We start from the raw sequence: 27944 nt of genomic DNA, 5'->3' as shown, positions 1-27944 counted from the left end.
ATAATTGAAGATTTTTAAAAAGATGCTTTGCAGAATGACACATTTTCTTTTCTTTATTTGTTGAAAATGACAACACAATACATTTAAAATTATCCTCCTTTCCTCATTACATACAAAATCTTGACAGTTTGGTCAAATCCAAACATTTCCAAAATGTGTTGATGTCGGATGGAATATTCTGCACATGTATCACCTACATGCATGTTCAGGATGGTATGGTAATATTATCAGTAGTAACAGTGACATTTGTCTAAACTTGTGCTTCTTTTTTTTACTTACAGAGGAATAAAAAGTAGGCATAAAACATTTAAAATTATAAAACGATAAAAAAAAAAAATAAAGCTGCATAATTAAAGACATTTTAACTTAGTTGTTTTAACAAAATAATTCAACATTTATGCACATGGTGTACCTGGAAACAGACGAAAATAATACAGCCAGACATAATGTATCAAAAATGTATTCCTACTTTTGAAGCATGTTTCCTTTGTTAAACGTATATAATGGATCCAAATATGAAATGATGCCAATAAGTATGGCCGAGGAAATCACTTGAGGGACATAAAAATATATTCTGTAAAAAGGTCAAGGCACTGTGGCTCTGAGGCAGCACTGTGTTTAAAGGAAAGACCATCTTTATTACAATCAATCATTCACTTTTAATCTCTACAGACAGGAAAAGTTGGCCTGTCTTAGATACTGAACTTTGAACAACTGGAATTGAGGGATGACGCTCAGAAACGTAATCTTTGACTGTTTATGGGCAGCACGTGACAGTTTATGAAGAACTTTGCCAAAAAAAATTGGTTAGCAATCTTTGTTTTTATCCCAGGTTGTGTCCAATTACTCAAAATGAAAGAAGAAGAAAGTCAGTTTTTGTTTCCGTTCCTCTCAGATCTGTCATTGCTTTTTTCCCATCCCTTGGCTGATATGTTGTTGCCACTCCTTTAACATCTGAAAGCTTGGCCGAGCAGCAGGATCCAGGTTCCAGCACTGTTTCATGATGTTATACACCACTTCAGGACAGCCATCTGGACAGTCCATTTTATATCCCTTCTCCACTCGAGGCACAACGTCTTTTAGTGGCTACAGAAGGGCAAAGAGAAAAGTTGTTAAATGGTGTGTTGGTTTACATTGTTTTTTCCTGTAAAGGTCTCAATACCAATGTCCAACCTGTTTGACTGAACATGCTCAAACATCAGAGTAACAAACAGAGTCTGGACTGTAAATGCATTGGTGATTTATTTTCCCCTTAAAGTTAGGGTTGGTAGTCTCGGAAAACTAGCATGAATTTGAATGCATGATTTCAGGACTCCGTCTAAACCCTCCCCCCTTCCCCTCGGAGCTCCTCCAAAACGACGCCCCCGCTCACATGCAGGAGCGCCACTGATTTGCAACCACATGATTGTGACTGATTCAAAACAAAACAAGTTAAAAACACAAACAAATATGGCTGCTGTTAGTACTCATAACTGTCATGCTAGCATTATCCAGTTGTACTGGTGACACGATATCAGGAGAAAAGCTTTAATACATGTAATACTGTAACAGCTCTACTGTTTGTTAAACGTGTTCAGTGTAGATGTTCTTAATTCCTACAGTGTTGACAGTTAGTGAAGGCATCAGGAGAGGTGTAAAGTGTGCAAGCGGGAGAGAGGAGAGACAAGAGGAGAAGTTTTTCATTCATTCAAAAATTGATTGTCGCTTTGTTGGTTGGCGTGGTCACGTCCGACAGTGACTGGTCGCTATACATTTTCTGTAGGACTTACTAGATGTCATTAATTATTTTGCTTGTCAGAGCCCCTGTGGTGAGAGCTTTTTAGACTCTGATCCGAACTACAGTCCTGAGCAAAGCATCCTCATCGGGTCAGAGGGGACAGGCCCAAGGTAGAGCGAGAGGGGCAGTAAATAGAGTCAGGGGAAGCAGAGGCAGGGGACGGGGACCCGGGGAAATGTACGCGCAGGAGGCGGACAGAACGGCAGGACAGGATTTCATTGGTTTAAAATTGTGGACCCCAAAAACAGGGATTGGTTGGTGTTTTCGCAGGTTTACTTTGGCTGTAGATATAAGCTTTTTTTCCCACTCTTTTTCAAGAACACATTATGTATTGATTGCTATCAGGACATAAAGATCATTTTAACCAGTATAACAAAAATTGTATCTAAATCTGACAACCAACCCCAGCTTTAAAGCCTTTAATTCTTCTTCATAGTTTCTGTATGACTCTTTCAAAGAAGAGAGTGATACTTACAATTCGTGGGTAAGGCACTCGTCCAAAAGAGTAAATCTCCCAAAGCAATATACCGTAGCTCCAAACGTCTGATTTGGTGGAAAATTTCTATTGATTAAGAGAAAAACATGCTCGTCAGAAAATGTTTCAATCGTGGAATGTACACATGGCGCAAATCACTCCACTGAACATATTCTCAGTCCATGTGAACTCCTCTGCACCTTTTCTCTGAGAGCCTCTGGGGATGTCCACTTCACAGGGAGCTTAGCTGTATCCTGAGTGGAGGAGGCCTCTTTGGTCAGTCCAAAGTCACTGACTTTGGCAATGTTGTCATCCGACACCAGAACGTTGCGGGCGGCCAAGTCTCTGTGGACAAAGTTATTGGTCTCCAGGTACGCCATTGCTTCACAGACATCACTGCAAAGGTACAAGATGATGAAAGTCAAAACCTGAAGACAATGGAACTTTTAACTCTTAGAAACAAAAGTTTGGAGAAATATTCCCTCATGTCTTAACAAAACATGGAAGATCTCTAGGAGCAGTGTGGAGTCGGTCTTTCATATTTCTTGGGGCTTTTATGTCTTCATTTAGAGAGGGCAGGATAGAAGATAGAGCAGGAAACCAGACAGAGAGTTGGGAGTGACAGGCAGGAAAGGGGTCTCAGGTAGGAGTCAAACCCAGGTTGCACACTTGAGGAATAAAGCCTCTGTACACGAAACATGCAACTCAACCATTGGGCCAATGTGGTGCTCCAATGGAGTCCTTCTTGTAGATAAATCTTCAGTTTTACTTTCAGTATTTCCTGACAACAATGTTCTTTTACTGCTGACAAACAAGATCCATGCATCTTAAACTTTGTGCATCATTAGCAAAGCTCTTTCCTTTCTTTCCTACATTACTGCCTTCACTGCTCATGACTGTCACTGTTACAATGTGGGATTGCATATAACTAATAGACATCATACAGCTTTCATTGTCCTTCTCTTCCATGAAAAAATTTTACATTTTGAGAAATGTGCAAGCTGAAGCTTCTACAAAATGTGTAGTTTTGAAGAACTTTGCACATTTTCGAACCAACGAACCAGATGGTAAATGATGAAATATTTAATTTAAGACATTAACTGTCGGTGCTAAAGCAGCCATGGTAAGATAATTAATTCATGTTTAAATATCTGTTTAGAAAAACAAGTATTTGAGCGCCGTTGGCCTAGCGGTCTAGGCGCTCCCCATGTACAGAGGCTATAGCCCTTGTGCAGCAGTTTTGGGTTTGGTTCTGGTCTCGGCAGCAGTTTTGGGTTTGGTTCTGGTCTCTGCCGTTTGCTGCATGTCCTCCCTGACTCTCTGCTCCCAACATTTTCTGTCTCTCTTCAGCTGTCCTATATATTAAAGGTAAAAATGCCCAATAATATAACAAATAAAAGAAAATAAAGTCTTATCTAAAAATGTGTTTAACCCCCCTGTTATGTTCGTTTCACTGGAACAGCAATAATGTTCCTGGGTCAATTTGACCCGGGGCATATTCAATTATCCAAAAGTGTCAGAACTCCAAAAAATTAAAGTTAATATAATTCTGGTTGAGCACAAAATACAAGCATCAATGTCCACTGGAAAACATCATAACATGCTCCACAGCACCCTCAGTTTTGAAGCACTCCACAGTCTACTCTTGATACTGCATACATGTGATATTGCTTTTCATTTTAGTATTACTCACAGTGCAAAATTAAGGAGAGCATCTCCCCCAAGTACCGTCCGGCCTCTGGATCGTAAGTAGTCGACCAAACAGCCCTGAAAAAAAAACACAAAAACATGAGCCGTCTTTGTAACATTGTGGTCAGGATGATAAATACTCAGGCAGACGACTGACCACCTACCTTTGCCATGTACTCAGTTACTATAAACAGACTCCCATTCTCCTCTACTATCACTCCAAGCAGCTGCACCAGGTTGTCGTGCCGTAGTTGCCTGGGGAAAGAAAAGCACACAGACATGTTGACTTGTTTCCATGTTTCCTATTTATTCATTTTACAGGAGAAAAACACACAGGAGCTAAATGTGTCCATTTCCTTACGTCATGACGGATGCCTCTGCAATGAAGGCCTGCGCTGTGGCATCATGTTTTATACACTTTACAGCTACTTTGGTCCCCCTGTAGTCTCCCACCATCACATCTGTAACAATGAAATAATGACAATGAGATTTAAATGAACAATGAAAGAACAGAAACATGACCCTAACCTGAAATCAGAAATGGACTCAAATTTGGCAGGAATTACAGGGACATGTTGAGAATTGATTATTTCAAGTATTTACCTTTTATAAGCTACTTTTTAAAGTTTACTTCTTGTTTAATTGTTCAAATGTATATCTGATCTCTGAGACATGTATGCAATAAAATAAAAAACATGCTATTTGTAATGCAAACTCAGACAGAGTTATGAAAATAAACCTGAAGCTACTTGCCTCCAAACTCTCCTTTTCCAATAACCTGCAGCAGCTTCAGGTCCCTTCTGTTCATCGACCAACCACCTGTTAAAGAGGAAAACATGCAGCTTCAACATAACAGTCTTATATTGATTGACAAAGGCAACAATGATGTAGCTGTATAACTTAAAAAAGAATGACTTACTCCTAGAGAACTCATCCTGAGCTGCCACAGTCCCTTCCTCCAGCTTTGGCTTTATTAGTTTGGTGCACAGGCCATCTGCATCTTTGGTGTAGTGCTACAAATGAAGCAAAAGCAACAAATAAGCAGGGGTGAAATACAATCATAGGGAGACAAAGACTGAGAGACATGCCTCACACTTTTTAAAATATCTCTTTATAATCATTATTAAATGATCTGCTATTGGAAAGACTGTAACCCTCCAACATGTAAACAGTGGATTAGAGAGCTGGAGAAGAAAAGGTATACTGTCAGGGGATCGGCTAATACGTTTTTATTGATATGGCAGCCCTTTCTGAATCATGTTGATGTTTTAAGCTCTGATAATTTTGTGGATGAGTAACCTATCATGTCAATGTAAGTAATAAGAGGCATATGAATCAAACTGGAAGGACCCTTGAGATGCCCCTTTGGCTCGGGCTGCTGCTCCCCTCTTTTGTGTGTTTCAGTGCTTGTGTAAGCCTTAGATCACTGTTTTTCAACCTTTTTTGAGCCAAAGCACATTTCAAACATAAAAAAAACCTGAGTCACACCACCAACCAAAAATTTTACAAGATGACACATTTAGTCTCTCAATATATGAATCTATTTATCTTAGAGAGGGACTTTGGCTACTTCTTAAACTGTGTCAGGGCGAAGCATCTCATTTACAATAGCTTTTTCAGGTAATGTTAATGTCTCTGCCACAGTGTGTGGCTTTTTTGATTTGGCTACGAGTTCAGATACTAAGTAGCTAGCTTTGAGAGCTCTCGCAGACAGTAGTTTTTCTCATAAAAGTTGCCTTTTCCACCTCCCATATTACGCTCTTCATCCGGGCTAGAATTTTGTCCAGGGACCAGTTTGGAGTTTTCATTTTCCCTTTTTGAATATTTATCAGTCGCTGTTGTACGCCTACGTCTTTTCACATACACCTCTCGCACGCATCATTAATTATATTGTCTTAAATTAACAAGGTCATTAGTGTGCTATGTTGCCACCCAGTGGGTGGGTAGCGCAGGTCAGTACATGGACAAGTATTTAATTACTCCACCAGTCACTACACTGCAGGCACAGACGCACTACATGGCAAATTGTTTGCAGTATAGGAATCATACTTTTTTTAAATAATTAAGGGAAATTTGACAAAGTCCCATGGCACAACTGATGATCTGTCATGGCACGCTAGCGTGCCGCGGCAAAGTGGTTGAAAATCACTTCCCTAGACAATGGTGTACTGTTTTAACCCATAACATTTCGCTTTATTAATTTTTGTATTAATTTCAATTATTATTGTATTTCATATTATTTATTTTATTATTATTATTTTATTCATTTGTTTTTATTTCATTCTATTGTAATGTTTTGACATTGAGTTGTATTCCCTCTAAATGTTACCATGGGTGGTGGTGGTTGGGGATTTCATTAATCAGTATATGTCATCACCGTGAATTATTACTGTTGTATTGAAAAATTTATAAATAAACTTTGTTTAAATAAAAAATATCTGCCATCCTTCTTCTTCTCTTGATTTTCTGTTGTTTGGTTGTTTCTAAGTTCTTCATCATGTTATCTGTTCGTTCTTGCATCACCATTTTATCGGTGCTGATGTTATTTTAGGGTCTAAGATTAAAAGATATGTATAAGATGGAAGAGATTCAGTAAAAATACTAAGATAAACAAATGCAACTGTTACAATTCAGAGGCAAGAAGCACTTCAAAATGACCAATAGAGGGCGGTGTAGTTGAATTAGTAAAAACTTAAATGAAAGGTGGAGAAGGTTTTCATTAAATAGGTCATACTGAACTTATACATTCTTCTCTGTTCTGTTTTCTAGAGTTTTGAGTGTTTGTATTTGAAATAAGTAGGTTACACAAGAAAAAAAAGTCTCTCTGAGAGTAAAAGTCATGGTGTCTCTTTGAAGTTAGAACTCTGAACCTCAGCAGACTGTTCGCTCTTCCTCTTTGACACTTCCTGTTCATTATTTGTTCCAGGAACTGTATGTGGTCTATGTGGTAGCTGAGAGACACATTGACTCTTAAAACAGGAAAGTACAACTTATATACAGTGGACCAAAGCTCCATTTGGCACCAGAGTGAGCACTAAAACAACTTATTCATAAAACAAAACCTAATTTAACTTCCTACCTCAACCAGCTGCATCAGGTTTTCAAAGAAGGCCTCATCGTCGATAGTAAGCTTGCTGTTGTTGTACATGATGCGGTAGTGCTCCACCTTGCCGTCGCAGCTCACACACAGGGTGTAGTCGCCGGGGAAGTTGGTGCTCTCTCGCACCAAGAAGAGGCCTGTTTCAGGGGGGTCCAGTAACAACTCTGCCTGGTCCCGAGTTATCTTCCCATGAAACCATCTGTGAGCAGAAGAACCAGAGAGAGAGAGAGAGACCAAACTAAGTCACCAACACAGATGAAATGTATACATGAGCCTCTACAGAAACCAGGGATTGAGATCTACTTTGATTGTTTCTACTGGTGAACAGTTACAAGGAAGAGAAATGGTATAATCAGCTGCCAAAACAGCCCTGCATTAAAACTTATTATTGATCTGATTTCAAGTGCTGTTAAATTATACTGTTTATATATAAGCAAAGGTCCACTAAATGTCCAAATCATCACCGGGTAAAGCTGATACATTTCAACTGCAGGGAAACTACAGCCTAAAAATGACCTCTTAAAACTATTATTACATATAATAAAATGGAAATACTGACACAGCAGAATCATTGTATTATAATACATTACATAATACATTACTTTGACATATCTGTACCTAAAAAAGGGTTTGCTCCTCCGACACTATAATAGCATGCTTGTGCCGTTACATGAGTCAAGGTGTTAGTACTGCGTGTGAAGACTGTTTGAGAGATTCTTTTAACTTTTTCTTATAAATGAGACATCACATCTTCCTAAACAGGAACTACTGTTGGGATCTATTTTGGGACTGCATTACAGATTCATTTCCATTATCCACAGACTACAGTTTATCTAACCGTATTATGCACTTCATCATGTTGTAATTACCCTTAAATAAGCTCTAAATTCAAATAATACACATACTGTTCTGGAGATCTGGAGAAGTAGGTTAGTGTCATTTGCATTTCTCCTGTAGCTATTTTTATTATCGAGAGGGTCACAAAATGTACGGTTATTTTATTTGCATGTGGCTCCATGAAGAAAGCTGCATTTAAATATGGCACATAAACCTTGTTGGAAAGCTGAGATAACGATGTAGTAGATTTGGTAGACGTTAAAGAAGGCACCCTGTTAGCTCTGTATTACTGGATACCATAGATATTTTTCAGTCTAAACTTTCAGCCTCCCAGAACATCTTATATTTTAACTGTCACAGTATATATTCGTACTGCCTGATGTTAATGTCGGGTTGATTGGGTAAGAGTGACTTAAATAGAGCGCTGACATTTTGTCATAAAACTTTTTGGAAGTGCTTTTATCACTAGATGTTTGTCTGAGTAAGTTTGCCTACATTAAGTCTTTCAAGGTCTTTATAAATAAAACTTTCATTCATACCCGAGCACATGCCTCTACACAGAAACCTGTCATGCGGACAAATGGGGAGATTTTAGAGATTACTTCAGTCTGTCTGAGATACAAAAAGAAACAACAGGAAACTGCAGCGTTCACGCAAAGCTGAGCTGGAAACAGACACGAGTGCTCTGCAATTACAACACAGCCCGACCCAACTGTGGTCTCCATTCACATAACTGAAGCGCCACAGCCACGACAAATAGGCTGTCTTCCCTCAGGAACCATGAGAGCAAGGAGGAGAGGGAAAAGACTGGCTATTTTGGCTGTTGCTGCAGACATCCCACAAAGCTGGAGTCAGGGCAACTTCTGAGATCCAGACAACAGATACATGCATCTTTTAATTGACTGAAGTGTAAGATTACATTAGGCATCAGAACTAAATAAAGCCCAATAATCTTTATACTCACGGCATTAGACTCAGCTTGCCTCCATGTTTCACACCCTCCCTTTTCTGAACATAATTGGCTGGAATGGTTCCCTCACGACCTGCAGCATTTTTAGCTTTGTACCAGTTTGGATCCTAAAACACAGAGGAAAAATAAATACATGTTTATGTGCAGTTGGTTTTATGACCATAACATCATTCCATGTGTTTTAATCATTGACTGTATATAAAGATGGATGGCACAACCGCTCTCCAAACATTAGGCCAAAACTTTAACAGCTCCCACTGGTGACTGTCTGAATTATAGGTCATAAAGCCCGCCTCTTCCATTACAACAGATAGAACATGGGTCAGACTAGAAAATTAAAATTCACGTTAAATACATTTTTCTCAAACACTCCTTCCATCAGTTTGTTCATTTATTGTGTTCATTTATTCCAAGGTGTTGAGGTTTATTTTAAATAAGTCATTTGATGCTAACCTGATGCTACCTACTTGACTGTTCACTGTTCACCCCTCACAGCTGTTCACTGTTCAGCCTCTACCGGGTTGGAGGCTGATCATGATTTCAAATAGACACTCTGGTAGTCACTGTGTAAAATTTTTCAATCTTATCAGAGATTAAAACAACTGACCCTTTAATTCTACCCTTCCATGTGTCTTAATTTACTTTATAGCTTATTCTTTCTTTTTTTGTTTCCCTTGTAACCCCTGGCATACATACAGTCAAGCCTGAAATTATTCATACCCCTGGCAGTTTTTGACTTAAAGCTACTTTTATTCAACCAGCAAGGTTTATCTTGATTGGAAATGACACAGGCGTCTCCCAGAAGATAATAAGATGATGTACAAGAGGCATCATTGTGGCAAAAATAATTTCTCAGCTTTTATTCACATTTGAGCAAAAAGTGGCATGTCCAAAATTATTCGTACCCTTTGCAAACTGTCACAGTTTATGGGAAAATCCAAATTTCTATACCATTCCAAATAGTCCTAGTTGTTCTAAAGCATCCTAATTACCCTGAGTCATTGGGAACAGCTGTTTTTATCAACTCAACAGGTGAAAAACAGCAGCTCTCTGCAGTTGGTTTGTGGACAGTCATGGCTAAGACAAAGGAGCTCAATGAGGACCTGTGGTTGCGCATTGTGGCTGCTCACAAGTCAGGAACGGGCTATAAGGTCATATCTAAATGTTTTCAAGTTCCAGTGGCTACAGTGCAAAATATTGTTAAAAAATACAAGACGTTCCGCACGGTGGAAAATCTCAGAGGATGTGGTGGGAAGCCAAAAGTGACATCTGTGCTGGCCAGGAGGATAGTGAGAGAGGTGAAAAGAATCCAAGATCACCACCACCAAGGCCATCCTGGTGAATCTGGGCTCTGCTGGTGGCAACGCCTCAAGGCAGACAGTCCAACAGACACTGAACACTGCTGGGTTCCACGGATGCAGACCAAGGAGGACGCCACTTCTCCAGATAAGGCACACAAAAGCCCGCTTGGCCTTTACAAATGCTCACCTGAACAAAGAAGAAGACTTCTGGTCTTCTGTTTTATGGTCAAATGAAACAAAAATGTAATTGTTTTGCCAAAATGATGTATCCTTCATATGGCGTAAAAAAGGAGAAGCCTTCAACCAACCCTCAAACATTGTGGTGGGAACCTAATGCTTTGGGGGTGTTTATCAGCCAATGGACCAGGGAACCTAATCACAGTAAACGGCACCGTGAAAAAAAGAGCAATACATCAAGACTCTCAACAACAACATCAAGCAGTCTGCAGAGAAACTTGACCTTGGGCACCAGTGGACATTTCAGCACGCCAACGACCCAAAACACACAGCAAAAGTGGTGAAGAAATGGTTAGCGGACAAAAACATTAACGTTTTGCAGAGGCCAAGCCAGAGTCCTGACTTGAATCCAATTGAGAATCTGTGGAGGGAGCTAGAGATCAGGGTGATGGCAAGGAGACCCTCCAACCTGAAAGCGTTGGAGCTCATCACTAAAGACGAATGGGCAAAATTACCAGTGGAGACATGCAAAAAGCTGGTCAGCAATTATAGGAAGCGTTAGATTGTTGTAATAGCCAATAAAGGCTTTTCTATTGATTATTGAAGAAGGGTATGAATAATTTTGGACATGTCACTTTTTGTTCAAATGTGAATTAAAGCTGAGAAATACTATTTTCCACAATGATGCCTCTTGTATATGGTCTTATCTTCTGGGAGACGCCTGTGTCATTTCCAATCAAGAAAAAACTTGCTGGTTGAACAAAAGTAACTTGCCAGGGGTATGATTATGAATAATTTTGGGCTTGACTGTATCTGTTTGTAAATTTACCGCTGTGTTATTGACAACAACCGCAATGAAGTTGATTTTAAAAGAGTGAGAGTAATACGCTTTACAACGGTATTTGCTTTCATATCAGCGCTATGAGTAGGTGAACGTACCCACGGTATCAAAAAAAACAGAGAAAGAGTGAGAGTATGCGGCGGTCTCACTACCTGTTGATGTTATTTTTATCCTTTTCATTGTTAAATGTCATTCTTCTGAGTTCACACTGGTGTTCTATCGAAAAGTGTTTCCTATCAAGATGTGATACTAAGCAACTCTGCACATGACAGAAACCTGGGGGCTTGTCACCAGTAGGGTATTATTTAATAGAGGACATCACGCTTCTCTTGAATGGTTTTGTAATTGAGTATCAAATCATGCAACTATCACTCTGACAATGCAAATGAAGAGAGTATTGGTACTGGGAGCATTATTTGATAGGGGATATTGGTGCAGTGAAATACACTTCTCCTGATATCATAAATACAAGTTTCATATCAGAGTACCAACACATGCTCACCTTATTCTCACAGTAGTTATCCCTGTCTGTTACTAAAAAACATTATTAAATAACGCAAACCGACCGCCTCTGCTATCCATTCATGCTACAGTAGGACTTTTCAACGAGGCAGCTAAACTACACAGAACATCGACTGCATGTCCTCGCTAACAATCAATTCTCCAGAGGATTTCCTGTGGCGTTCTAACATGAGCTCACCACTACTGTACCCTAAAGTGATACCAAGGGGCTGGCCGTAAATATTCAGGATGAAGTCAGGGTGAAAAATAAAGCTCCTGTGTTCACACATGCAGCTCACCCTGGTATTTTCAGGAAGTTTTCAGGAGCTTTGAGCATTTTTGACAAGGGCTTAACACAAGGGTCATTAGACTTTTCATAACTGTGAGTTGCCGCATCAAGTCAACGCAAGAGTTACAGTTGTTTTTTCGGTAAGTGGAAGGGGTGTGAAGTCCATTCTACTTACTGTATGTCGTTTCCCCAAATTACATCACCAGTGCAATATGACAGCAACCTTATAAGTCAGATTTTAGCTTCACTTTTTTTTTTTTTTTTTAATGGGAGAAGATGGAGGCATGTCATCCATCTTTATAAACAGTCAACAGTTTTAATATCTTTAAAAAAAAAGCTTGTCACAGTCAAATTTTTTTTAAATTCCTTTTTAGGAACATGAATGGAGCCAGAACTGTAACATAAGACACTTTACCTTTGTGACAATAATAATTGTCAACACGTCTCCTTTGTTGAAGGGCAGGTCCTGCTCTGATGTGCCTTTGAAGTTGTACCTGGCCACACACTCTGTGCCCTGTGGCCATGGAGTCTAAGGAAACACAGGGAGGTCACTCAGTGTCAAAGAATACACTCATCAGACATGTTTTGTTCTATATTCACCCCAGTTTGTACCCCAGAAGCTTCTTTTACCTGGACCTCTGTCATGTTGAGGCGGTTGAATCCTGTCACAGGTGACTTTTTCTAGCTGCTACCATTAGAGCTGGTAAACACACCCACACACACACGTACAGAAGCTGTGAAGAAAAACAGAATTAAGTAAGTACAACACCCCAATGTTTCAGAGATATTCACTTGACCATTGACACATTCTCTGTGAATTTGTGGTGTTGCTGTGCAGGGGGGGCACGCCAATTCAAAGCAAACAAGTCAGCAGAAGACACAAGAGTCACATTAGATCTGCTAGTGTCAGTAAAAACTACTCACTGATACAGAAAGCAGAACTAACAAGTTTTCTTTTTTTAAATAACACTTTCACAACTGGGGCTGAATGTTTCCATGACGCAGAGAAATAGTGTTAACATGAAGAAAAGGCTTCAGAGTACTGAAAAGAAGTGACACTAAGCAAAAGTTCATAGCTGTACTGTAAAACACAGCATGGAATGATACTTCAAGGGATTAAACTCCTATGTATTAAATATGATAGTCCAGTTCTTTTTGACCGAAAATGGAAAATCTCTCCCCCTCCAGCTTCATCAAGATAGCTCTCTTTAAGCCTGGAATGCAAACTTGCGGTGAGATCTGACCAGGCCCGAGGGACTCATCCAGCCCAGCGTCTCTTTACGTCAATAAAGCAGCCACTATGACAGCAACCTGAGGCCTGAGTCACCAGGGCAGTGTTTCCATGATACTCGCACAACAAATCAGAGCAGAGGCGTCGCAATGAAATGATGACCTATGGATAAAGTCATCCTAAAAAGAAACCTCCAAACTCTCTTCCTCCCAAAACCCCACTTCCTCTCTACATCTCTTCCTGTGTCAGTTCCCATGGAGAAGTGGTGAGGCATATGGAAAATCTTGGCTCAGATGTATCTGTCACTTTACATGAGGTCACATCCTCTGACATGTCCCATTACTATGCTCTTCTCCTTCCTGTATGAGGGCTCAGATTCAAAATAGACCAATAAAAGGGCGGGGCTGTTAGAACATAAGAGATATAACAGATCCTCTTCTGTTATCACTCTTTAAAACTCTTCATTTAGGAAGTATTTTTCCTCCATTTAAAAAATAACACATATCTGAATGAATCACCAGCCTCCTCCCAGACACCCAATGAGAAACTTAAAACTCTCATGTGTCCCAAAGAGGACTGTCATCACTCGTATGATGAGGATGTGGTGGATGTTGTCCCCTGTGGAGTACTGCAGCTGTCTTTCTGTATTAAGGGACACATTTCCCACCCTTACCCCTATCTTTCCTGTTACACTCTGAAATTTCCCACCATGCAGAAGCTCATCATAGGAGAGGGAGACAAAGCATATTTTGGGCCTTCAATGCTCCAATACTCATCTTGAATTATGACAAAGTATCCAAGTAAGAAATGCTTTTTCATCTTCTCCTCATTTATCATCTCGTGATCTTAGATGTTTCTTGTGATCCCCCCACCCCCATAGCATATCTTAACTCCTGGGTATATACCGGTGTTTTCCTAAAAAGTTCCTGTGAGGAGTTTCTGAGTGGTCATGAAATGGACTGAAATTAACAGTGATGCCTCTTTATTACCTAGAAAAGCAAACAAAATTGTTAGAAAAGGTATTGATCATTTCTGTTTTGTTATTTAAAAGCCTGAAATCGCTGTGAGAGGGTATGTGTCAGACGAGGTGATTGACAGCACGTCAAGAAAAACCCCTTTTCTGAATTAAATTATTCTTAATGAGTGAAATAGTTCACTGTTAGTTGGAAGTAGAAGGAGATAATATAGTTTACACATGTACAGGATAAAATAAGCTCACGTTATTTATGAGGCACTGAAAAATACATTTTACTAAACTTGCGACTCAAAAACTTTGACTTGTCCTCTTGTAAAAACAGATGGATTATTCTAGCTTTTCTGGCTACATCGCTACGTAGACAGTGTAGGAGAGAGCCACCACTCCCATACGAAGAATGGGTAACTATGACTTAACTAGTTGCTTACAAGAGGGTGACATATTCTCTGTAGGACAAGCTAAATTAATACATGAGGCCCTCTTACAGCTTGGCTTTCCATGACTGTATCTTAGAGGTCAATTTAATGAATTAATTTACAACCCCAATTCCAAAAAGGTTGGGACAATGTGTGAAATGTTGATAAGAACAGATTTTGATGGTTTGTAAATAGTGCAAAGACATGTTGAAACTGAAAATGTGTATTGTTTGATGAAAAAAATCATGCTCATTTAAAATTTCATACCAGCAGAATGTTTCAGAAAGTTCAGACAGGGGCACAATACACTGAAGAAGTTGTGTGATGCTAAAAAAAACACCTGGAGGAACATCTATCAACTAGGTTAATTTGCAACAGGTTAATTACATGACTGGGTGTGAAAAGGTCAGGGAGACAAAGTCTCTCAGAAGTAAAGATGGGAAGAGGTTCAACACAGTGTGAGGAACTGTGTAGGTACATACTTCAACAGAAATTCAGAATATTGTTCCTCACCATAAAATTACAAAGAATTGGATCACTTCTTCAAATACAGGACACCTAATATCATATCAGAATTCAAAAAAAAAAGTTCTCTACTAAAAATCAATACTGGAAGTTTGTGTATCATGCAACCCTCAGGCAGCACTGCATTAAAAATAGACATGACTCTGTAGTGGAAATCACTGTATCGGCTCAAAATCCCTTTCAAAAACCACTGGTAAAAAACTGTACCAGGAAAAGAGGCAGCCATGGAAACTCCTCTGGACCTGAGCCAATTCAAGATGGACTGAGGCGAAGTGGAAAACTGTCCTGTGGTCTGACAGATCAAATTTGACATTCTTTAGAAAATCATGGACACAATATCCCCTGCTAAATGGGAGGATAGACCACACTGCTTGTTATCAGCACACAGTTCAAAAGCCAGCATCAGTGATGGTATGTGTGGCATGGGGATCTTATACATCTGGGAAGGCACCATTAATGCTGAACAATAACTACAGGTTTTGGAGCAAAATATGCTGCAATCTAGGCAATTTCTCCTGCAGTGCAGATATTGCACATTTCAGCAATGCAATGCCAGATTACATTTACATGTCTTACAACAGCATGGATCAGTAGTGGAAGAGTCTGGGTGTTAAACTGGCCTGCCTGCAGTCTGAACCAGTCACACATCATGGAAAGAAAAAAATGGGGACAGGCAGGAATGGGGACAACAGTTCATTTTTTAAACTCAAGGAACTAGTCTCCTCTGCTCCCAAACGATTAGAGTGTTGTTAAACGAAGAGGTGATGCAATACAATGATAAATATGCCCCTGTCCAATTTTTTTTTGAAACATGCTAGTGGCACCAATTTCAAATTGAGCACAAATTGAACATTTCGATATATTTTCAATAAAATATAGGGTTTAAATGATTTGCAAACCATCAAATTCTGTTTTTTTTATGAACATTATACAGTGACCAAACCTTTTTGGAATTGGGGTTGTATTTCTTGTCTTATGGAGAGATGTATTTTACTGGAGAAAAAAAACATGTATGATTTTTTATTGGTTTGTGTGTGTGTTTATATGTGTCCCTCTATTTTTAAAATTCCTTTTCTCGTGCCATGCACCTTTATGTACAAGATGTTACTTATGATAAGGCTTGGGTAATATTATTGCATATTTGAAAAATCCATAAAAACCTGTTGGATACACAACACAAGTAATTTACCATTATAACAAAGAAAGATAGAATGGCAAAGGTCATTCTAGCTGTAAAATGTATTTTTCATCTTAGACTTAAAAAACGTTTTCTTTGGAGTTCTTGTTTAGCACAGTTGATAGAGCAGGCTACAGTCCTCCATACAGGGGCCCACAAATGAAGGCCAAAGATTAAAGGTGACATATCATGCAAAATGGACTTTTTAATGGCTCTCTACCTGAAATATGTTTCCCTGGCAGGTCTACAAACCCCCCGAGAATGAAAAAAATCCATTCTGCCCCTGTTTAGATTTCTACACCTTTCTGTAAATGTGTGTGAAACGAGCCGTTTCAGACTTCCGTGTTTTTGAGGGTTGAAGAAGAGGGTTCTTCAGGCATGCCAAAATCTGATTTCAAAGTGTTTTTTTGAGCATAAACTTTAAAGACTTGTTTTGGGGACCTCTTAGGCCAATATATATTGATGAAAAAAGCGTGATATGTCACCTTTAAGGTTGACTTTACAAAATTGTTTGGTTATCTATCTCACAGTTTTAGAGACATTTCTGGCAAAAAGTAATTTGGTCACCAAAGCCAATATGGTTCTAAGGACTATGAATGTGCGTATAAAATAAGGAGTCTGTGTGCCCCATGATCAGTGCAATGCTCCTGTCTGGACCATATAAGCTCATAAATCTTTAATATAAAATCTTGTAAGAGTATAAGTTATAAATGGAGGTAGGAAGTAATGCCCAAATCACGTTGATTTTCTGATTGGAACAGCTTAACTGTAGATCTCGACAAAGTCCTTGGTGAATGAGTAAAGTGATCTCATCAAGAGCGGAATGAATCAACGGGCTCAAGGCTGACATGCAACAGCTCTTTTTAACTTGTCTCTTTATGGGGCAGTGAATGCATCTCAGCAGCAAGCCACCAGCAGCCGAGTGAATGGGACAGAACTCCGTCTGTCATGGTGTCACATTGCTGCTTCCAGAGAGCTCTATGGAGCCAAAGCTTGCTCTTTTCAGGGCAAACACAAGGCTGTTATTGTGAGTCAGTGAAGTTTCTCCTGACCCTGTCTCATTGAGAACTCCATCACCATTAGTCTGTCCAGAGAGAAGCTCTGAGGTCAGCATTTCTTCCATTTTTGCAGGTCTAGAGATCTGACTTGTACTTCATCTTTTATTCTGGAGTACATTCAGCTCCTGTCTACGCCCAAGTTTTCATCCTGAGACTTCTAATTCATATGTTGACAAAAATAGCGGCATGTTTTCAGATTAGAGATATCGTCTATTACAGGTGAAATGATGACATGAGTAACTGCAAGCAACAAGAAACTAACAAACTCAGTTAGACATAACCAAAATACCGTCCACACAGAGAAAAAACATGCCTCAACTGTGAAAACATAATCACTATAAAGAAAGGAGTCCCAACTGTTGAAACAAAGCTCAAGACAATATCATATTCTAATTTTGCACATTTTTGGCTACCTATTGTTCAAACTAAACCAGTTCATCAACATCTACTCTTGTCTAATGCAAGTCAGTCGTAGTCTGAACTGTACAAATGAGGGGCAGCCCGACTGCACAAAGCAAGACAGGACAGGAATGTAGAAATATCTTCTCTAGCCTTGTTTGGATCTGCCACTCCCTTCTATTCCTGCAGACAAGATCTGAGGTGAAACCACTGATCATGTCTGTTGTTGCAAAATCTGCTGCAATACAGCGAAGACGACTGGAGGTCCTGCGGGCTGATTTGCAAATCTGTTACCCATAATCAGCATCATGTGCATGCTTTTTAAAATATAATTTAATATAAAGACTAACAAAGCACCTTCTCCACATATATCCTCAGCAGTGAGGTGAAGTATTCATATTAATAATGTATCTATAAGGCTTGAAAATAAAATGACTTGTTGGAATTAAATCTGTGACTCTGATACTTTCAGGCTTTACAGGAAAGTAGTGTCGACTTGCGGTTTCCTGTCACATTTTGGATGTCTGCGCTGTTATCACTTCCAAGAAAAAAACACATCATCTTATTACATCTCAGGCAATTTAATCTGAATAAGTGCTCAAACACAAGGAAGTGATCTCTACAACACTTCACTATAAGGCCGCTGACACCTATATATATGTTGCTTTTGCATTTCACCAATCATAATAACCTAAATTACATTTTTGAAACCGACATATTTTTGATGACTTACACAGGGCAGCTCATGCTTTTGTTTAGTCTTGACTGGATTTCTGCATTGCCCTTTACACTGGTTTAGCTCAGGCTTCCCTTCACGGCATTAAATTGGTGCAAAGTGCTGCAGCACGACTTGCCACTGGCTCAAGAAAACCAAATCACATAACCACAATCATCGCCTTCTTGCATCGTCTTCCTGTGCACTTCCATATCGATCTCTAAATTTCACCGCTAACTTTTTAAGCTCCACATGACCAAGCCCCTTATATCATTGACCTTCCAACCCCCCATGAGCCTGTGAACCCACTCAGATTAGTCTGTTTTAGAGAGGCTTTTACTTTCATGTTTCTTTACTATAAACCACCTCATCTGACACCTACTCTGACGCAGTGGTTCTAGGCATTAAAAATAGCTACATAGAAATGATCAGTGAAGCTGCGTATGGTCTTGTTTTCTTGTGTAGATCATAAAGAGGCATGAATATTAATTTAACTCAGTTTCATAATCAGTTAAAAGATTCTTATAGTACCTTTAAATTATTAAATTAAAGTTTCTTTGACAAACTTTCAGGTAGTGTTGATTCTAGCGCGACAACCTATCAATCATTTTGTCCTGTCCATGTGTAAGTAGTGTTTTTTAACATGATCTATATCCTGCTTAATTTTAACACTAAAACATATGAATCATCAAAAACCTTCATCATGGAAAATGTATTAGAAAGCTCCTTGAGAGCATGCATGTTAATCACTTCAGCTGACACCTACCTCTACCACCAATAGTGGTTTCATACATTAAAAATAACTATATTTAAATAGTTCATCTTTGAATGATGTGCTTTGCTTTTGTAGCTCATGTAAAAACATCAGCATTATTTCAATCTGTTTCTTAACCAACTAAAAACTCCTCACAGGAGCTTTAACTCACTAATATTGTAATGTGGAAGAAAATCCCTTTTCCATTGGAGACTTTTACTTACGGAGTGTTTTATTTTTTTTTACTGATAAAACTTGTGTGATTTTAATGACATCTTGTGCTGAATGAAAAATTGTTATTGAATATTTTTGCGTTCCTGTATTGGTAATCTTCAAAGAGTAACAGACCTGAATATTTCACAACAGAGTATCCGGTCACAGTCATCACTGTCCATGTCAGTGTTGTTTACATGTGCTCCTGCATCCTTCCTCTCCAGGCCTCCCTGCAGCAGGGTCCTGGGTAATCTACCCCTCATGCTGACCATCCTGCCTTAGAATCCCCCAGGCTGCTTTGATGGTGCTGCCCTGTTATCATCACACAGCAGCATGCTCACCACCAGGCTAGCAGAACAAAGCTCAGAGAGAGAAGCGAACAAGTATTTCTGTTGAAGTCCACTGAGTTTCCGCCTGGAATGTTAACAAACAAACATAAAGGGTGGTGTGAAGTGACAGAGCAGATGCCAACAGCTCATCTGACAGCCTGTAGGTGTTTTTTAAGGAGACTTTTAAAAGAAAAATCACCTCTGCCTCTGGGCAAACAGCTGGACTCCACAGCAGCACTGCTCACTGAAACCACTGTCTGCAGGAGAGCGGAAGTACGAGTGCATAGGGGAAACTCTGCAGTACAAGCTGTCATTGTATCACTTTAATGGCTTTCAGTTTTGCCTGTGAGGCTCTATAACACAAGCCATTAAAGCAAATGACAGGGCATACATCTTGAATACTACCTTTTTTATCATAAACAAACACAAAATATAGCACTGAAAAACAAGGACGTTCTAGAGTAGCAGGAAGAGAGAAATTCATTCCTGTCGGTCAGGGGAAAATCCCACTTAATTCAACCTCAATCCAAAGTTCAACTAACTGAAACAGTCTTGACTCTTGTGACATTTGAGGAGGTCATGATTTTAAAGGGGATGCATCTATAGGAAGAAGCTCCATGCAAGGCAAAGCAGCCATGCATGAGCAGAGGATGTACACTTCCTTGTTACAATGCTTAGCACTTTCATGCAGTGCAAAAAGTTGCTCTGCAGATGCAGCTATCATGCTGAACATATTACAGAAACTCCTGTCATCTTGTCTCACTAGCTTTACCCCTGTTTAATAACTGTCACACTCCAAGTGAAGGATCCTTAGTGTGGGCCCTGAGGCCGGGCAAGCACCAGAAAGTTGCTGACCTTTGAGGGAACTTCAGTCTCAGCTAGAAGGACATCACCCTAAAAACAGGCCCAAGTGGTGTTCAGTTTCTCTCCCTATCTGACATCCAGGCTGCTGCCTTTAGTCAACTATTGTTCTCTGTTTGTGACTTCCTTTCAGTGCATCTGTTGCTCTTCCAGAATTTTGACGTTTGAAGGTTAGGCAATCAAACTTGAGATGCATTTCATTACGAAAGCCAGCAACAGTTTCCAAAACCTTCTTTACAGATCCAAGACTTTTTGACAGCTTCGGTTGCATGCTCTGCGCCTCCTGATCATTATCAACACTTTAATCTACCACGTTTGGACGGAGCAATGTGAAGAGCTACACGATGCAACTACTGCTGCACCCCAGCTGCCAAAGGAAGTGGTTAAAGTTTGAGGGAGGAGGATGTTTTATAAGGTTACCTGTTTGAACATCACATTTATAGGGCTATTTTTGCTCCTTAGTGTCAATGTAGATTACTTTGAACTGCATGCATTTCATATGAGGGGTATAGATAAACATTGGTTATTATGTTTCAGCCACTTGTCCAAGCCCAATTATTTCTGCCGAGTGATTTTGTCTTCATCTGGGCTGTCAGTCACTGTGCAGCACATTTAAATTGAGACCTCAGGTATGTGGAAAAACAACAACTTTACTGTATTGTTAAGCAGATAATACTCTTACCTGTTTGTGGCCAAAAGAGATTCTTCTACAGTTCAGTGTCCCTTTTCATCTAAGTGGCAGCAGGCAAATCCCCATCCACGAAATAAACAAGCGACAGTGAATGACGAAGTGCAAAACAACGCAGCAAGTCCTGATGAGGAAGTGAAATGTGCCTCAGGTGACCCGAAGCTTCAGCAGTCCCAAAGTACCTCAATAAAAGCAGGCAGGGCTGGTATCTTGTTCGTCTCCTGACAACATCATCTGGAAAGTAGCCTTTTTTATATGAAGAAATGTGTCTTCCTCTTGAAACGATACACTGTAGCCTCGAGAACCCGTTTGTGGAAAGAAAAGGTGAATGAAGACGGAGAAGATGTGACAACACAGCTGGATCAAAACTGCAGTGGTTGTTTGGCTGCAAATCAGATTATAATTAGCGTCAATTTCACGCAGCCCAACTCCTTTTCCCTATCAGAAACATTCAAGTTTTTTTTGCCCCACCTTGATTTTGCATTGCACATGCGCGTTAACGTCAAGCTGCTCTGGCTAAAAATGGATCACTGGGTCTATTTGCGTGAAGTTGGTTAAAGAATTTCATCATCAGTGATAATAAAAGTCCACAAACACAGTTGTTTATTATTTTTCATTGTTTAATTCTGCAGATTTGACACAAGAGGACTGCACAGGATTTTTTTTTTATCTTAACAGTGAACTTTGCTCCCAAAAGGAAAACAGTTGTGCTGTCTAGACAAAACCTCCCACACGCACGCCCCTGAATTGCTAACTGACTTCTCATTGGTGCAGATCTCAGAATATTCAACATGTAAACTTGTATGAATAACCTGCGTTTTAACAACTTTAATGGAACTGAAGTGTGTCTGTGGCAAGCAGGATCACTTCATTGTTTCTGACTGTTCGCATTAATGAACTCACACCTCTGTGAAGAAAACTGTTAGGTATGTGAAAGCTGACATAACAGCAAAGTAAGGAAGAGCCTAATTGAGTGTGACTTCACGGCCCCCTGGTGGCCAAAGAAAAACAAGAATCCTCTTTCCTTCACATTCAGTGACGCTGGCTCATGTTTGCAGGCCAGACTTGTCTCAACAGCTGAGACATTACACATCAGGCCGTAGGAATGTTGGAGAAGGGACAAAACCTGCATGCATGACAGTGATTTTCAACACTTAAACAAATGTGTGTTGACAGGTTTACATGTTATGCCATAGCTAAGATGACAATTTGTAACCTGTTACTGACCACAAAGATACAGGATCCAAGGACCTGTTATGTGCTCAATGTGCACATCTTTTAAAGATTAGTGCGTCTAACACAACTGCAACTTCTCTTGTCACATTATATACAGGCAGTAACAATGCAGACATCCCCCATACCTTCAAAACAAGCAGCTTTTCTTGAGTTAGATTCACAGTCTATGTTTAAGTGTCCTGTGGTCGAGGACACAAACAGGCTTAATGCATAATCAAGACCCAATCTAAATGGATTAAAGAGGGTGCTCAGTGCAGATGATCAATGCAAAGGAATTCTATACAGAGTATCTATAATCTGACAATACAAGTTTTGTAAACAGACATTAGCTTGATCACAAAATTAAAAAAAAAAAAGTTGACATTCAAACATGTTTGTTTGACACTTAAGAAGGACCATACCAGTGGTTTTAAGAGAATGGACTACATGTCCATCAAGTTTGCTCCCATTCAATGTAATACAGTGACTTTGAAACCTGGGATTAACAAACTACTGCTGTTGTGATTTTCACTGCACATTTATTCTACGACAATGTAATAATTGAAAACCTAGAGGGAAAGAAAATTGTTCAAATATGACAAAACGCTGGCATGCCTTAAAGAAAGATCAACACCAGGATTAAATACACATTTGAGCATAATGAGCCCAAAACTCTCAAACACTCCGGTATGGTTCTTAATCTAATGCAACAGAGTCTAAATGAAACCAGAACAGACAAAATCTGTTCCACATGATGACCTCATTCAAGATCACATTTATGCTTGTCACTAAACTTACATGTGAAGACTGAGCTTTGCTAAGTTCTTTGTGGTAAGGCATTTTTCACGGGTTGGACAAGAATGACAGTACTTTAAAATCTGATTTCATTTTTGTTCAATATTTGTTTGTGGCAGCATTTTTCATCAGCTCCTCTCTATTACTTTAATGGATACCACAGGAAAAAAGGTGATGAAAATCCCTAACACTCTTGTAGTTTTTACATTAAAACTTAAGTTTTTCTTTGCTCCAAAAAAATTTTCTTTGTTATTTGAAGGATTCCGTTTTCAGTGGTGGATGTGATAAAAAAATAAAACACAGGAAACATGCCTCAGCTTTCAGTACAACAGCTGAACGATCTGCAGAACGATCTGCAGAACTGGAGATTGCCTTGTTTTGTAGAAGCAAGTCCTGACATGACGTCATGACTTCCGTTATGAACTGTATTAACCTCAGTTTGCGCAACTTTTTTTTTTCCACTGAAGGCAAGATTCTTCAAATGGATTTAAATTCATCTTATCATAGCCCTTGTTATCACAATGTAATTACTATCACAATCTATCATGGACAAATACAACCTCTGGTATCTGGATCCTCTCCAGTAGCTGCCCGTTTCAACACTGGCTCAGTTTGAAAACAAAGCATTTCTCACATCAGTGCCAAATATTCAACATTTGGTTGGATGGCATTTCTATCCTACAGAAACAATAGACAACTATAAATGAGTTCTGCAGGGTTTGGCCGGCTGTGAGTTAAGCCATTACCAATAACAACAGGAGAAAGAGCTGGAATTTGTTCTCACATTTATATAAATGTGATAATATTGCATTTGCATGTATATATTGGATCTTTTCAAGGCTCTGGAATAAGGTGAGATTACAGAGATGTTCAGACATTTTCCATTTAAGGTCAGATTGTCTCATTCAGCTTAAAACTAAACTCTATGTATTATAATTTTTAATACCTAAATTATATTTCTGTAAACCTCTCTCACGAGTATCTTTTAATATCATATTGTAACATGATGTAAACACAATGGATCTACATAAATGGTGAAGCCTGTGATGGTCAATAAAGCTCTGTTCTATCACAAACATGCCTCTTAATCCATACAGGACTAATGCGCTACTCAGTGGTCCACCAGTAAGAGGGGAAAAGTCCCATTCACATGACAAAGGGTTAGAAACTGAATGGATGAACTGAAAAAATGCTGAAGCTCTGGAATATACAGTAAGGCGCCAAAACCCACATGGTCATGGAGGGTGAACGATTCAATCTGTCATGTTGGACATTAGTCTCATTATGCAGAGTGCAAGGGGATGACAAATTTGCAGCCAAAAGGAGAATGGTATTTTATTCCCATTTCCTGGAACACCTGGCGAGGAACACCAATGTCACACAGGTAAACACTGCCAGCCCCTTCCCCAAGAGGAAGGGGGAGGCAGAGAGAGAGGGACCATTTGGCTTCAACTGCCTGCTTCTGTCCACTACCAGGAGGGTCTAAGCTGAGCACTGGTGCTCGGTTCTGGTTGGCCCAATCTGCAGCTGCTCTGTACCAAGGCTGATCCATCAGGAATGTGTTCTCGTGGCAGTCCAGACAGTTAATGATTAGGTCCACCGGGGTGTCTGGGAGGTCTGTAGAGCCAGGAACAAAATGTTGAAATGCAGGATTTATTACTTGAACCACCTCTGATGCTAAATGTGAAAATAAGAGTAGAATAAATATCATGCCCACCTTTGATACTTGACACCTGTTTGCCACCAGTTTTGTTAAAGAGTGAGAGCTCACTGGTCACCGAGTCAAGCATCTTGACAAAGTTTGGGAGAAACAAGACGACTTCCACTTCATGATTGGCCAGATGACGACCACAGCTGATGCCCTGAGCTCCCTGAACATGTGGGCCACACAGCAGAGCCACTGTGGGACGCTGGTGTAGATTTTTTGGCGTAAATCTAAAAAAATGAAGCTTAGTTTAGTTCCTATTTAGAAGTTTTGTGCTTCTAGCAACTGTTGTATATGTAACAGTGTATATGTTCTGAGACCAAATATTTCTGTTGTATTGAAAAAAATATATAATTGCTCTAATACATTCAACAAAATATACAATATAACCATGTTATTAGGAAACCATGCAAAACATTTTAAATACTATCAAATACAGCGCCATCTTTTGTTAATCCATTTCCTCTCTGGAAGTATAATAATGGCTTTCTTGTTAAGTATTGATGGCTCTCAGAGGAATCTCTCTTGACTCATCAACATTTGTATAAATGACCTTGCCAACAACACTTAACCCCTGAAAACAAGTCAGCAGAAAATGAATGCTGTTCTGGCAAAATATTTATTCGTAGCTGATGATTGTTGTTGGATACTAGGTCATCAGGCAACAAAAACCATCCATGCCTAAAACCGTCGCCACTTCCTTACCGGTTGGGCCCACCAAGCAATGTAAGTGCCATCTGACTTGCACACACTCCAGTCATCTCCAGTCTTCGCTCCAGTGAGAGACCATAACGCTCAGCGACTGACAGAAGACGCTTGTGTAGTTCATATGTTATACTTGGTACAACAAGCCCAGAGTCTGTTTAGAAGAAAAGTACAAATGAATGTTAGTGTCTGTATTTATATAATTTGCCCATCCTAGTTTATCTATGTTATTACAATGTGCACTTACCAGTGCAGTACTCTTTAGCCCCAGGCTGTGGTACAGTGATCTGCCTGTACACAATAGGTTTGGCCTCCAGAATGTTTTCATCATGACGATACCTCGAGGGTGTCTGCTCTTGAGGTGTCCCACGTGACCTTGCACCATTTCGGCGCTCAGTTGTGTCGATTTCTGAGAAAACTGCTGCTTTGTCAAAGAGAGCCAAGTTTCCCTCAAAATCAAAGTCTGTATCCAGCCCGTCATCCATGCCATCTCCGAAACACTCATCGTCTCTGTACTTCTGACCATTTTTCACCCCATTCTTTTTAGGAGTCACTTGGTTTCCCCCACGACTACTAGATGACCCTGTAATCAGGGAAAATATAAATATATTGGTAATTCAGTGACAATCAGTAATATGGTTCTTATTCTGACCCAGATGCACTACATTTCACTTACAGGAGTTGTGTCTTCGTCGAAATCCTTTTGGCTGGCCTGGTACATCCAGGTGACGTTCGCCATGGCTTTTTGAGCAGTGCTGAGGTGAGTTCAGTTTCTCCACAGACCTGGGGTCACCCTTTGGGACTGCAACTGGGGCACTGCTTATTTTTGCAGATGCAAAAGAGCCGTTCTTGGCATTGCCGTTTCTGATGTCTAATATCTTTAGTTCCTTTATGTCAATGGCACTTCAGGAATAAAGCAAAACACAATACATATTAAATGCAAGAAAGAGTTGCTGAATGTGGGTTTAACTTGTGACAGAGATCCATGAAGTTAATTACATGTGGTTAACTCACCTAAATGTGACCTCGGGAACGGGGCACTTGACTCCATTATGGAAAGGTTGTCTTAAGGCGATGGTTTGGCTGGACTGGTCTACAGACACAACCTCTCCTTGATAGACTCCCAGCGTTGGCCCACAGTTGATTGACACTAAACTACCTAGCCAATCAGCAGCCATGACTGCAAACAAAAGATAAAATGAAAGGTTACAATCATAAATGCGTCTCTAAACATTCTGTAAAGTCACTGTAAACTTTCTGGTCATTCTCAAATCAAATCATCAAGCGACTCATTATGCTAGCAAACGAGCGTGATATGTAGCTAGCCAAGTTACCAACTAGCATAAGCCTTGAGAGGCAAACGCGATACTTGAACAGCACCTGGGTATTTCACCTTATATGAATCACTGCGAAGAACTCTCTTTTCAATATCTGAAATAAGTGAAGTGCTAAAATAAGTGCTGAGAGGAAACGGTTCTCTTATTCTTCGTCTTCGTGATTTACAGCGGTTGGAAAACTGTTAGCTTTTAGCTTTTTCAACGGCCAATAGCTACTGCTAGCTCCTTGATGACCACTTCCGGCTTACGCTACACGCAACTTTCGAAATAAGAGCGTCAGAGCGTCAACGAGAGAGCTGTTTGCATGAAAAAGGCCTGGCATACTACTGCTGCCCATCCACCAACAAATCAAACAAATGTTCGTTTATCTAAATTTGTTCAATGAAGTAGAAAATGAAGCATACGAATTAAACAAGTACACGGAGAAAATAGTAATTAATTACATTTGTAAGTGACAACATGTAGTTAAAAACTTTGGTTCCACCTCAAATAGTGTGAATAGGGTGAATGGAACACTGGTACTTAAAAACAAGACAGTAAGGACAATAAATATTGTTAGAGCTATTTGTTTATTTTTTGTATTTAGTTGTTTATTTAGTTTGGAATTAATAAGTAGTATCAGTTGTTAGATTTATTTAAACTTTTCTTTTTATAACTCATTTAAGTTAGATTTTGGGGCTATATTTTTTGCTAGTCATTTGTTTAGTGTATTTAGATTTTTTTGTATATTTAGTATTTCTTTTGTTTGTTTTTGTTTCTTTGGTAATTAGGAACTGTGGGCACCTGAGGTTATTTAGCTAGGTAGGTGGCAGAAGGCCGGCATGCACCTGGGTGGGCCTATGTTTTTTTTACCAGCGCAAGAGGGGCAGCAGGAGCTGTGATTTTCTT

The 27944-nt window shown here is 39.6% G+C and overlaps 2 protein-coding genes across 2 annotated transcripts; both read right to left on the bottom strand.

The window, feature by feature from the left end:
• Positions 1 to 32: 32 nt before the first annotated feature.
• On the bottom strand, positions 33 to 21803 carry LOC117813923 (tyrosine-protein kinase CSK-like). Its single transcript, XM_034684984.1, has 13 exons — positions 21294 to 21803; positions 12588 to 12691; positions 12373 to 12486; positions 8843 to 8955; positions 7021 to 7240; positions 4861 to 4954; positions 4695 to 4760; positions 4303 to 4402; positions 4106 to 4196; positions 3946 to 4019; positions 2453 to 2648; positions 2253 to 2339; positions 33 to 1086 (listed from the first exon to the last, which is right to left on the bottom strand). The coding sequence occupies exons 2-13, from the start codon at positions 12600 to 12602 to the stop codon at positions 901 to 903; spliced, it is 1356 nt and encodes a 451-aa protein (XP_034540875.1). The 5' UTR covers positions 12603 to 12691; positions 21294 to 21803; the 3' UTR covers positions 33 to 900.
• Positions 21804 to 21901: 98 nt separating this feature from the next.
• On the bottom strand, positions 21902 to 27314 carry edc3 (enhancer of mRNA decapping 3 homolog (S. cerevisiae)). The gene is made up of 7 exons (XM_034684983.1): positions 27113 to 27314; positions 26734 to 26899; positions 26396 to 26622; positions 25967 to 26302; positions 25720 to 25873; positions 25027 to 25244; positions 21902 to 24926 (listed from the first exon to the last, which is right to left on the bottom strand). Exons 2-7 carry the CDS (start codon positions 26895 to 26897, stop codon positions 24592 to 24594), a joined length of 1434 nt encoding a protein of 477 aa, XP_034540874.1. The 5' UTR covers positions 26898 to 26899; positions 27113 to 27314; the 3' UTR covers positions 21902 to 24591.
• Between the last annotated feature and the right edge of the window lie 630 nt (positions 27315 to 27944).

This window comes from Notolabrus celidotus, chromosome 6 (genome assembly GCF_009762535.1).
Source record: "Notolabrus celidotus isolate fNotCel1 chromosome 6, fNotCel1.pri, whole genome shotgun sequence".
NCBI classification, from domain to species: domain Eukaryota; kingdom Metazoa; phylum Chordata; class Actinopteri; order Labriformes; family Labridae; genus Notolabrus; species Notolabrus celidotus.
This window is presented reverse-complemented; position numbering and strand designations above follow the sequence as displayed.